This window comes from Strongylocentrotus purpuratus, unplaced genomic scaffold (assembly GCF_000002235.5).
Source record: "Strongylocentrotus purpuratus isolate Spur 01 unplaced genomic scaffold, Spur_5.0 spur5_scaffold_7, whole genome shotgun sequence".
NCBI classification, from domain to species: domain Eukaryota; kingdom Metazoa; phylum Echinodermata; class Echinoidea; order Camarodonta; family Strongylocentrotidae; genus Strongylocentrotus; species Strongylocentrotus purpuratus.
The window spans coordinates 20,187,788-20,200,634 of NW_022145613.1; the positions used below are offsets into that span (position 1 = coordinate 20,187,788).

Consider the following 12,847-nt stretch of genomic DNA (forward strand, 5'->3'; position numbering starts at 1 on the left):
AGATCGGTTGAACTTTTTTTTACCCATTTGTTTCACCTAGAGGTCCAGACAACTCGCCACAAAGACAACCCGCCCCAAGACAACCCGCCACAATACCCTGGACATCCCGCCACAATACCCTGGACAACCCGCCACAATACCCTGGACAACTCGCCACAGCCTTTTCGGACAACTCGCCACACTTTTTCCCATCATGATTTCTAGATCTAAAATGAAATGAAATTGTCATTTTTCATGATTTTCGTGCTTTTATAAACACAGTCATTACAAAGAATAAAGAATAAAGTTGATTTCCCTAATTGTAACAATAATATATATTGAAATGAAATTGTCATTTTTCATGATTTTCGTGCTTTTATAAACAGTCATTAAAAAGAATAAAGTTGATTTCCCTTGTAACAATAATATACTTTTGATCTAGAGGTCTATAACAGCTGCATTTTTCTGTCCCAGAATTTTTTTATGGTAGGATACTGGAAGCACTGGCGTACTGATGGGGGGGGGGGGGGGGGGGCAGGTAATATTAGAATGTAAAGATACGCCAAAGATACATAGCAGCATATTCCTACCATTAAAAAGTTTCCTGAGACATGAACTTAAAAATCGTAGTCGTAACTCGTAGTCGTAGTACGCCTGGCTTGGGTTCGTCCAAAATAGATTCTTGTTGCAAGCGCAAGGAAAATCATCTTTATTCTTTAGAACAGCTCTCAAAATACTCACAATTTCCATGTTTCCTGTCATAACTGGGTTTGTAAAAGCACGAAAATCATGAAAAATGACAATTTCATCTAAGATGAGGGATTTTAGATCTAGAAATCATGAGGGGAAAAAAGTGTGGCGAGTTGTCCGAAAAGGCTGTGGCGAGTTGTCCAGGGTATTGTGGCGGGTTGTCCAGGGTATTGTGGCGGGATGTCCAGGGTATTGTGGCGGGTTGTCTTGGGGCGGGTTGTCTTTGTGGCGAGTTGTCCGGGATTCGATTAGATGTATGTGCTCCCCCATTCAAACTCTGGCTACGTGCCTGGATAATAGATTCTCAGATTTGATTTGCCAGTGTTTGTTTTGTGTGACTGCTAAAATATGTATGCTACTATGCTTATCAACTAGGGAACCTACGCCCTTAAGTCATAAATGACAGTAATGAGGATTAATGCCCCACAAAAGGGAACTAATATGGCACATATTATCATACGGTTTTTATCCTGGGGCCTCTCATGCACAGTTACGAGGCCATTGCTTGGCCACTGAACCATGACTGTACTAAGCAGCGGGGGTAGGGTAGGGGGCAGTTCCCACAAATAAAAAAATAAAAATAAAAAAGATGCAATAAATTATCAATAATCCATTGAAGCCCCCCCCCCCCCCCCCCCCCCCCCCCCCCCGGCATAACAAAATCATCTGTACGGCCATGCATTATCGCTCAAGGCACACAGAAGATTTTTTTCTGTTGGGGACCGGGGGGGAATTCAATGAATTATTGATAATTTTATCGCATTTTCTTAAATAGTGTGTGTATTTTTTGTTGATTTGTTTGTTTGTTTTCATTTGTTTTCACCTTGATCAAACCAGGCCAGGGAGCGATCCCCTATCTACTTTCGACCGTCGACTATCGGAAGACTCAGCAGAGCAACTCATGAATATTCACTCATCCGCTCTGGTATGGTACTTATTATTCATGAGACTGTCCATTTTTACGCCAATCGTAACATGTAAGTGTAAACAAGATCAAGAGTCTGGGCTGGCAAATCAAAATCACGTCAAGCTTCAAGTCAAGGTCATCATTCATTCTTTTGCATCAAGCCAAGTTATCAAAGACAAGCTACTTTTTCAAGGACAAGGCAGGTACCGTATTTTGTGATTTTGTGAGACTGTAGTAGTGATTATATTGGTAATGATAAAATCCCATGAATTGACGATGCCATGGCCAACACGAGGGAACATCTCTGTGCAGTTCCGCCGCGGCCGCGGGGCGACTCTGCTCCTTCGCAACTGCCACACTGGTCTGGCGGCGCGGCGACCTTGCGTTTACTTACTTAGTCTTAGATTGGTGGGTTGGCGTCAAATTTGAACTTGGCAGCTGCTAGACCGAATTTTTCTGTCTCTTTCGTTCGTTAGCCTCTGATTTGGGTAGGGTCGGCTCCTCTCTTTAGACTTAGTCTTAGAGACATAGGGTCTGCTGTGCAAACTTTATTGGCTTCATCGAGCCACCACAAACTAGCCACCAAATTTGGACTAAAAATGTAATTTTAATTTAGCAGGCTCATATCTAGACCGAATTTTCCGTCTCTTTCGTTCGTTAGCCTCTTATTGGGGTAGGGTCGGCTCTCTCTTTAGAGACGGAAGCCGTTTATACACATGTCCTTGCTAACGCCACGGCCAGTTCTGGTCGTAGCGTTTTGCCCCCAAAATCCCCCAAAATGTCATTTTACCTCGAGCATGTTATATTGTAAATTAGGCCTAGGCTATAATAAATCAGTTCCACTTACCAACTTGACTGAAATAATCAGTTTAAATAGTCCCTTTTTAGGAAATTATGGGTCAAAATCGGAATCCATGTTGAAAAAGATTTTCAAAATGGATTTCGATTTTGACCCATAATTTCCTAAAAAGGGACTATTAAACTGATTATTTCAGTCAAGTTGGTAAGTGGAACTGATTTATTATAGCCTAGGCCTAATTTACAATATAACATGCTCGAGGTAAAATGACATTTTGGGGGATTTTGGGGGCAAAACGCTACGACCAGAACTGGCCGTGGCGTTAGCAAGGACATGTGTATAAACGGCTTCCGTCTCTAAAGAGAGAGCCGACCCTACCCCAATAAGAGGCTAACGAACGAAAGAGACGGAAAATTCGGTCTAGCTCATATCCAATGCATTAATTCTCGAAAATTAGGCCTAGGCTAATGATCATCGGTTCGACTTACACCAGATTTACTGTATGATGCGTTTATGGGTCTTTTTTTGGATTTTGAACTCTGTGTTGAAATTCTTGCAGCTCAGTGTATTTTAAACTGTTACTATCAATGGATGACGTCGTCTTCCTTCAATTTGCCTTTGATCTAGATTTCTCCTTGATATTTTCAACATTCTCACCTTCAATCTAAGATATATTATACATTGATTCAACAGAGGGACAGATCATAGAGATGATGACCGACCTCAAACTCAAGGAGAGATGATAGATCTTTGTGCTTGCCTTGACAAAGATGGCCTTTTATATCAAGCCACCAGAGGGGTTTGGAGCCCTTGAGAAGCTGAGGGTTTACGCCTTGAGACGGATGAACTTCCTTATTGAGGTGTTAAAATGTGCTGAAGCAACTGACTTTCAGGTACTCTTGGAGAAGGGTACGACTGCTGTACACTCTGATTGTCTCATAGAAGGGTCTAGGAAAGACAGGATTTCACACTTTCTATTACGGTAAGTTAAAACATCCTTAGGCTTATGGACTAGATGTTGTAAAAATGAAGGCTACTTTTTATGTCATTGTTGCATGAAGAAACGATTACAAGTACTTGATACTATCATACCAAGAAGAAGAATAAAATAAATGATTAGACCCGATCACACACCTTCCTCAATCAATGACCTTGTTAAGTCACATTTCATTGACCCGATAAGATGGTAGACCCAACCAACGGAACACCTCTGGTCATAGAACTAATGAATCTTGTTGTTACAAAGGTCTTATTTATTTCAGGTGCCAGTTTGTTTTACAATTGTATTAATATTTCAGGAAGCATTCCAAAATCAAATATAATTCAAATGAAATGAGTTATATCTTTGAACTGGAATGTAATGCATGATCATGTATGATCAACATGTCAGATACCAAACACCAAATACAAAAGCCTCACTTGAATTCATAATTATGTAATTGTGTGTTTTGTTCCTGATAGCCTCGTGTACAGTTCTGATGCAGAGCTCTCCTCTTACATGTTGAAGGCTGAGACGGAACTCTTCTGTCACAGGTTTTCCTGTATGAACTCTGAAGAACTTGTCAAGTTCTTAAAAGCCACCCATCGCTTCCTATGTAGACTTCAAAGACATCAAAAACTCCAAGAACTGAACTCTGCCTCCACTTCCCAAGGATCTCGTCCAAGGCCAGTCGTCCTGTCCTCCATCTCAAGGTCTCGTGAGGCATACTCCACTGCTGTGAGTAATCTCCTACATGTCTTGAACCTGATCCTTGAGACTGCAGGATCCTGGAAGCTGGCAGTGAAGCTGTACATGGACTACTCCTGCTGCGTGTTTGCTGTTCCCTTTCAACATGCCTTGTGTTTGGTGTCCTCACGTCAGGTCATGTTAGATAGAGGCATGGCCTATGTGTCGTTCTCAAACCTCCACGTCGTACTTGCAGCCATGTTTGAGGATATTCTTCAGGAGGGTATCAGGGTTGCGCGTTACGTTCCTCAGCATGTCTTGGAGGATTCCAGAATGAGGAGTATCTCAAGAGAGGTCCATGCAGCTTTCCTAAGAGCTCAAGCAGGATCTGGGAGCAAGACCATCTCTGTTCAAGGTAATGACATTTTTGTACCTCAGTCACAAAAAAGACTGACAAAAGACCAAACAAAATGTAACATGACCCTGTATACCTGTAGCAAAGAATCAGTCAGCTTGGGGTTGGTGTGGAGTCAGTTTATTTTTGGTAAGGTGATGTGACTATGGTATTAGGATACAAGAATTTCATATCAGACAATATAGCCCTAAAAATTCTAAAAACTATCAAATTTACAGTTTGATATATTTTCCTAATTTCCAGGCTGCAAGCATTTCAGTTTTTTATTGTAAAATAGCCTGGAAAATAGGTAGACTTTGGACTTTAATAGATGTTAGACTAAAAATAGACACTTCACCGTTGTACAGTAATACTTCTTTCTAATTCTGATTGTATTTCTATCAAGTGATATTGCCTTAGATCAGTTGCAGTGATGACTTTTAGAAATTCTTTTCAACGTTGCTTCCTCTTTGTTTCTTAATGCAGGAGATGGGAAGGTCATCAGAGAATATGAGATAGATCATCTTCATCGCTTCTTTCCACCATGTATGAGCCATCTTCATCGCACACTAAGGAAGAAGCATCGGCTGAGGCACTTCTCTAGGGTATGTTCAGTGCTTTCAGTCCATTGCCTGATTCACAAAGGTGGTTTATTGTAATCCATGACTTAAACATCCACAATCATGATTGTGTGTGACCTCCTATCTAATGAACAGACAATATATTTTGTTTATACATTTGAAAATGCTTATTTCAGGCCATGGTGGAGGTTTGAACCATCCTTTAGACCAAGTTTTAATTAAACCTCCTTTATGAATTTGCACTTTTGGTTACACATTTGATGTGAATTTCAAGAGAGGTGAGGCCAGGTTATCCTCTCTTTTTGTGTTTCATGAAACCACACTTAAATTCTCTGTTTTATTTTTAGATTTGATATAAAATATTTTATGTGAGTACAAAGTCACATGAATTTATTTAGTAATGATGTTTCAGGAAGAAAAGACAAGGTTCCTTAGTCTAAACTTTCATAGTTTACACAAAATCTATATTCCATGGCATAATTGTCCATCTTTAGGATGAATTATCACAAGACTATATTCTAGTTTGGTGTGAATTTGATTGTTGGGTCGTAAAGCTAGAATACATAAAATTTGGGTATGTTAAATCCTTAAAGGGATCGTTTAACAATGTTAAATCTGAGATACACGGCCCTACTTGTTATCAGTGTCTGTGATATGGTGTAATATTGAAGCCCTAAAAAAATTGCGCTTCAAAATGATCAAGAAGTGCCTCAAAAAAGTAAAAATCTTTGAGTGACCGGTTTTACCATACTCGTTTTCCCCAATAGACTTTAGTGTTATGAAAACCGTCAGGCGAACGGTTTTCAAAATTTGTAATTTCAATCATAAATATCTTGATAATCAGACAGGCGATCGGCTTGTAAATGTCATGGGGTTCCTGACTGACCTAAAGGTTTATAATTATCATTGCATCATGAGCTAAATCCAGAATTTTATTTCAGAATCTGAGACAAAGTTACCGGATCCCTTTAAAGGTAATACAAAGTTTTGGGAAATTTTGAAAATTGGGTGGAAAGTGATTCTTTACAATTTTGATATATGTGGATGTATTATAAGCACAAGAAAATTTAGCCCTTAAAACACTTCTGCTTTCGACAAAAATTGAATATAACAATAAATTTCAAATAGCAACTATGCCCTACAATGGTAGCTGTGACCATGAAAATCTCAGAATGTGTAGTTGTGATATATATTTCCAAACGAGAATAGCTAATTGGTCAATTTTAGTCAAAAAACATAGCTTGATGAATATCTTGACCTTGAGAGGGAACTATACAACATAAAGAGTTTATTATTCACAATATCATAACTTTAGACTCGATTTCAACCGGCGACAACAATCACTGAATATTGTAGGATCGCATAATCGCATATTAATACGTTCATTTGAACCAAATTCTTGACCCCATACCAAAACTTTGTATTACCTTTAATACTGACATGTTTAATTCTTACATAGTCTTACGCATAGAAGAATGGGTTTTCAAGCAGTGTTGATTAATGTTTTTGTTTCAATCATTCTTTGCATTGTTTAGATCCAGTATACACTCTTCTTAAAGAACATCGGTCTACCCATTGATGATGCCATTCACTTCTGGAGGAGTGAGTACTCCAAACCATCTCGTTGCCATGACAACCGAGTTGGAGGATGCCAGCACTCATGGGCTAAAGATGAGAGAAGGTATACATACAACATCAGACATCTGTATGGGTTAGAGGGCTCCAGGACCAACTATAGGGCTCACAGCTGCAAATCAATTCAGGTAGGTTCATGTCGTAATATACACATGATGTTTAGGTAAATTAAGTTATGAAAGTTGGGAGCTGAGATCACTGCATGGTAATGTAGGTGAATCTCAGTCTTACAAATGGGTCGTGAACATGAGGGTTTTTTAGGAACAACTTTTCTTTTTTTGTAAGCCTAAAATTGATTTCCATTTTTACCATTTGTACCTTTTTCCTTGAGGCTGTACTACGGATATATATTGGATAGCATGTTGTAGTATGTCCACTCAGCAGTAGAATTTGGAAACCTATTTTAGTCATTTTTGTCTCGCCTGCGTAGCAAAAAGCGAGAAATAGGCGCCGCTTTTCTGGTGGTGTATAATTTTGAAAGTATAAGGTCTTATTCAATGAAACTTAGACTAAAGGGTTATCAAGTATCTCCAATTATGTGATCAGTCTTTCAGGTCACGAAGTCAAGGTCATTTAGGTCAACAAACTTAGACTATGTTGTGGCACTTCAACAAAAACTTAACCAAAAGTTAAGATATTGAATTGTTATCATAATTTTGAAAATATACATTTCTATTCCTTGAAACTTGAACATGAACAGGGGTTATCAAGTATCATCAATCATGTGATTAGTCTTTTAGTTGACAAAGTCAAGGTCAAATGTCATTTCAGGTCTGCAAACTTAGACTTTGTTGTGGCATCAACATCAAGATTTTGAATTTTTATTTCATTTCTGTTATTTGTATTTTTAGTTAAAATTTCATGAAACTTGGACACAAGGGTTATCAAGTATCATAAATCATATGACACAAATTCCAGGTCACATAGTCAAGGTCAGAGGTTATTTTAGGTCAGGATTATGTTTTTACAACTAAATATGAGAATTAATAAATCAATTTTTGTTATTTGTTCATATTCCATTAAAGTTATTAATCTTGGTACAAATTGTAGTAAATAATTCTTCTCATGATTCTTAGTCAAGGATCTCATTTCAAGGATCTACTAATGGGCCACCCTGCCTATAAATAATGTCCCAACCTAAATATCAAATTGGTAATGCAGGCGAGAACGCCGAGAGCGTCTCCCTTGTTATTGTAGAAGCCTGTGGGGAGGTTATCCTACATTTGCATTAAAAAATAACATTGTCAATTTCCCTACATGTCTAGTCTAGTGTTCATAACTGCCAGAAGACATATTTGTTATCGTGTGTGTTCATCCAATTTTGTTCAAACATTCATCAATCAGTTCTCTAGATTTTTCTGCTTTCATTGAAAGCAAGTTGCCATCAAGGTTGGATTTCCCTCTAACTTCTAATCTCTTTGCCTTTAGATGATGCAGCTTGGATACGGTGAGGAAGGAGGATGCCCTTTCAAGCATTTTGATGATGCAAGCTTTCAAGGGCTGATGGACATAGAGGAGATAGTAGGGCCAGAGAGAGAAGCAATTGCTTTCGAGAGACAGAGGGGGAAATACAACGTAGCTTGCAAGAGATACCTGCATGCTAAGCAGTCACAGATCAGTAGGCAATGTGATAGGAGAGCAATGCATCAGCCAGGAAAGAATTCAAGTTATCATAATGACGGTAGTTTGGAGTTAGAGGTAACAGGAGGTATCTCTAAAGATGGACTTGTGAAGCAGGAGAGGCCTGCGAATATGAGTGTAAGAAAACAACACATTGCTTTGGTACTTGAGTCAAATGATTCATTGATAAAGAAGAGTGATGACAACAGTGGGGAAATGAAGACTAATGATTTGCAACATACTGGATATGGAAGCGAGTGCCTGGAAAGTTCACTTCATAAACGTTCAAACAGTTGCCAGCCATCGTTAAATGTAGATCCTGCATCTGTATGCGATAGCTCAAAAACCTCTTGCCATATCGCCAATGAAGAAATAGCCACTGTAGAAAGCAGGACAGATTTTCCTTGTAAATATGACTGTGGAGATATTCCCTTGTTACAATGCAAATCATCAACTGCTAATGACATGTGCAAGGGAGCCAAATGTAGTTGCCTCAGACCATTATCAATGCCAGATGGTACTATGTCTAAAAGTAAGATTAAGGAGAATGCTTTAAAACGAGAAAGTGCAGTGACTTCTGAAGATGGCCGAAAAGTACCAAAAATGACATCAGCTTTGATTGAATCTAATGTCATCGTGGAAAGTGCAAGAACTAACCACGAAGCTGATGTGAAAGAGAAGTACATAATGCATGAATTTAAATCAGTAATATTGCCCTCATTTGGGAGAGATGTGGTAGAGAGTCCATCAGACATAAAGTCTAGAGAAGAGGTCTCGAGTAGTAAGATAAAACTTGAAGAAGATTTGAGTGGTTTAAGGCTTAAAGTGGAAGAACTAAGTATTCTTAGACCTTCCAATTTTTACTATAGTTTCAGAAGAATGTTGAATGGTTTGAATCAAGACAAACTTGGGTAAATGCCTGAAGAGCACTTGTTTTACTTCAGATCTTCAAAGCTTAAATACCAGTAACACCCAGCAGTTTGTCAACAAATTTTAGCAAAGTTTGGAAAACTAGTATTACTAGTATAAGATATTTTGGTGTCCTGATCTCAGATGGCTTCAAGTAGTCTTTCCACATCTTAGCCACCTGTAAGAAGGCCAACCAACAATTAAGATTTGTTCATCAAAATACCAGGTGAGGCAAAAGTGTAAAGAATTCCAAAAGAGAAGACAGATGTCTAGTAGGACAGATAAACTCAAACCTATGCTTTTATCTTTGTAGTTTAATGAAGTTAATTGAAGAAACCTAATAATTAATTTTGGTCATTTTGACCTATCTTAGATCAATGTTGTATATGGAGTATATAACAACTTATTGTTTTCTTCAATCAACTGGGAAGAGAATGTCAAGAACTGGAGTGGACTAAAACTGCAAGAGTGCACCAGAATGGCAGAAGATAGAGTGAAATGGAGAGATGTTGCAATCAACCTCCGAACCGGAGAAGATACTTTGATAGATAGATAGATTGTTTTCATAGGGCTTTTTTGATACTGTGCAATTTGTAGCTGCAATGTGCATGATGTAGTTCATATTAAATGTATGCAATTATTGATTTAATGCAAATGTATTCACAATTCTACATGAAATACATAACTACCTCAAATGTCTTATTTCTATGCTTTCGTGTTCAATTGTAGAGCAACTTACTGAATACAGATCATTTAGATAAGAGTTTTGCATTCAACTTTGCCAATTATATTTTGGTTTTCTGGTAAAACAGTAATGGTTATAAATCTTTTGTTCGGTCACCAGTGACTGTGTTTTGCAGACGAGACCCCAGTAAATATTTTTCCCTTTTTATGCCTCCGTTATGAAGTATCCCGAGGCATTATGTTTTCGGGTTGTCCGTCTGTCCGTCCGTCCGTCCGTATGTCTGTACGCCCGTACATCCTGTACTCGTGATCGCGTTATCTCAAGAACTGATTGATGGATTCCTGTCAAACTTAAATCGTGTATGTATCTTGCAGAGCCAATAAATTGATTAGATTTTGGGGTCACGAGGTCAAAGGTCGAGGGTCACAGTGCTCATTATGTATGCAAAAATAGCTTGTGATCACGTTATCTCAAGAACCGATTGATGGATTTATGCCATACTTGGGTCGTGTATGTATCTTGCAGAGCTCATGAATTGATTAGATTTTGGGGTCACAAGGTCAAAGGTCACAGGGCTCATTATGTATGCAAAAATAGCTTGTGATGGACGGATTACCATCAAACTCAAGACATGTATGTATCTTGCAAAGCCAATGAACTAATAAGATTTTAGGGTCATGAAGTCAAAGATAAATGGTCATACACGTATATATGAAAAAGAGCTTGTAATCACAATATTCTGAGAACCTGTTATAAATGGATTACAATTAAACTTGATTTTGAAAGATTGGTTCTGTTTTGGTTTGTGAAATCGCTTTATGTCGGAGGCATCATTTTCGATTGTGCGCAGTCAAAGTTTCATCTAGTTCTTTAGAAGACAGCTTGCACTCGATTTTCTTTAAATGGTGTCTCTAGTGCTAATCATTTGCATATAACCCCCAATACTTATTAAAGGCATACACAGCATATGAATTACTGGTATATTGACAATCAAGTAATGACAAATGAGCTCTTTTTAAACAAGAATTCTTGCTAAGTGCCTGAAGCTGACACAAGGGCAGTATTAATATTTGACTATCAACAGTTATTTTCTCCTATATTGTTATATATGTATATAAGAATTTTGAACATTATTATCACAATATTATGAATTATTGTTGGCAATGTACTGAATAAAACAAAAACTGATGAAGATAACTGTACTTAAAATGATTTCTAGTGACATTTTACACACATTCTATTACATCAAACCCGTCAGGTTTAATGAATACGTCCCAGCTTTGAAATGTGCAGAAAAGAGGTATATTAAAGGTATTATGTCCCATTTGCAGGCCAAGAAAATGAAAAGGTTAAATTCCAACGGCATTATAAAGATAATACTAGTTCAGAACTTCCCTCAAACGAAAGGGCTTGAACATGTCTTTTAGTGCGAAAATAACAAGCATTAGTTGTTGAATCGTCTAAAGTGATTGCAATCATTTTAGTAATAGTTTCATTTTCAGACCCTTGTACCAGATGGTGTATGTTTTGTGCTGCGCAAAGATTCAATCAGTTTAATTTTGGCCTTTACAAGAAGTGGGTTATTGATGTAGACAAATGCTCATGTACCTGTACAGCTCATTTTACATGTTTACCAAAGAAAAAGAAGAAGTCAGTCGGTCACTCAATAGTGTCTGACAGTAAAGTCTAGAAAGTAAACAGGTTTCCTTGCATAATTTGAATAATACCTGCACAGCTCTACAGAATTTGATGTTGGCTGCAAATGTGACATAGTACCTTTAAAGGCAATTTGCAAACAGTTCACAAACATTTTGCAGGACGTAATGATCAAGAGCTGAGAATATTTTTGAAAGATCTGTGCTGGAACTAGAGAAAGAGGGGAGAGATAGAAAGAGAATGAGAGAGAGAGAGAGAGAGAGAGAGAGAGAGAGAGAGAGAGAGAGAGAATAAGTGGGTGGGGCAAGGTGTTGATAGTAAAAGTTACATTTGGAGAACAAGCAAACGGCAAGGTCAAGATATCTCCTGTAATATTGTGGAGTTTATTGAGGGCGACATTTCGCTACAGGTTCTGGGCAATGCATAGGTCACTCTTCCAGGTTGATTTATACTTCATAGCGGTATAGAGCAAATGGGAGCGTGGCATGTTCGATATGAGAGCCCATTTAAAGATACTATGTCCCTTTTGCAGCCAACATCAAATTCTGTAGAACTTTGCTGGAATTATGAATATGTCATGTGTGTTCTATCTGTTAAATTTAAATGTTAGCAGTGTCCTAATATTCAAATTATGCAAGGAAACCCGTTTACTTGCTAGACTTGGTGGCCAAAATTAAACTGATTGAATCTTTGCGCAGCATAAAACGTACGACCATTCGGTACAATGGTCTGAAAATTCGACAACTAATAGTCGGTATTTTCCCGCTTAAAGCCATTTTCAAGTCCACCTTTTTTCAGGGAAGTTCTAAATTAGTATTATCTGTCAAATGCCGTTGGAATTTAACCTTTTCATTTTTTTGCCCTGCAAATGGGACATAGTATCTTTAAATGCATTCTTGTCACTTTTCCATATTGTTTAATTTTAATATTGACCTAAACGAAAATATATCAGGACGTAAAGCAAAAGCAAAATCTCAGTATGATGACTGAGCTAAAAACTACCATTTCTCTGAAGTACATATATAAAGAAAATACATAAAATAACAGGAAATGCACAGTATATTGAGGCGGTTGTTCAATGGTACAAGTAGCACCTAAATATTTATCTGATCCTTAGCAGTGTCTGTATCTAAAGAAAAAAACAAAAAAAACTGGGATTGCAGCTGATTTCCCCTCTAAAAAACAAACGCATGATATTAAGGAGTCTGTTTCATCAGGGACACGGATACTTTCAGGAAGGCGAAATATCCGCCCTTATGGCAATAT

General features: G+C 37.9%; 1 protein-coding gene across 2 annotated transcripts; it reads left to right on the plus strand.

Annotated features, from left to right (window-relative positions):
• The first annotated feature begins 1,582 nt into the window (after positions 1-1,582).
• Positions 1,583-9,918, plus strand: LOC100889028 (probable DNA primase large subunit). 2 transcript variants are annotated; one of them, XM_030974677.1, is made up of 6 exons: positions 1,583-1,839; positions 3,129-3,417; positions 3,897-4,516; positions 4,982-5,100; positions 6,612-6,839; positions 8,140-9,918. In XM_030974677.1, exons 2-6 carry the CDS (start codon positions 3,206-3,208, stop codon positions 9,244-9,246), a joined length of 2,286 nt encoding a protein of 761 aa, XP_030830537.1. In that variant the 5' UTR covers positions 1,583-1,839; positions 3,129-3,205; the 3' UTR covers positions 9,247-9,918. The 2 variants fall into 2 exon arrangements, with proteins under 2 accessions (XP_030830537.1, XP_003729212.3); XM_003729164.3 differs by lacking the exon at positions 1,583-1,839 and having other exon boundaries at positions 2,865-3,417.
• Positions 9,919-12,847: the final 2,929 nt, after the last annotated feature.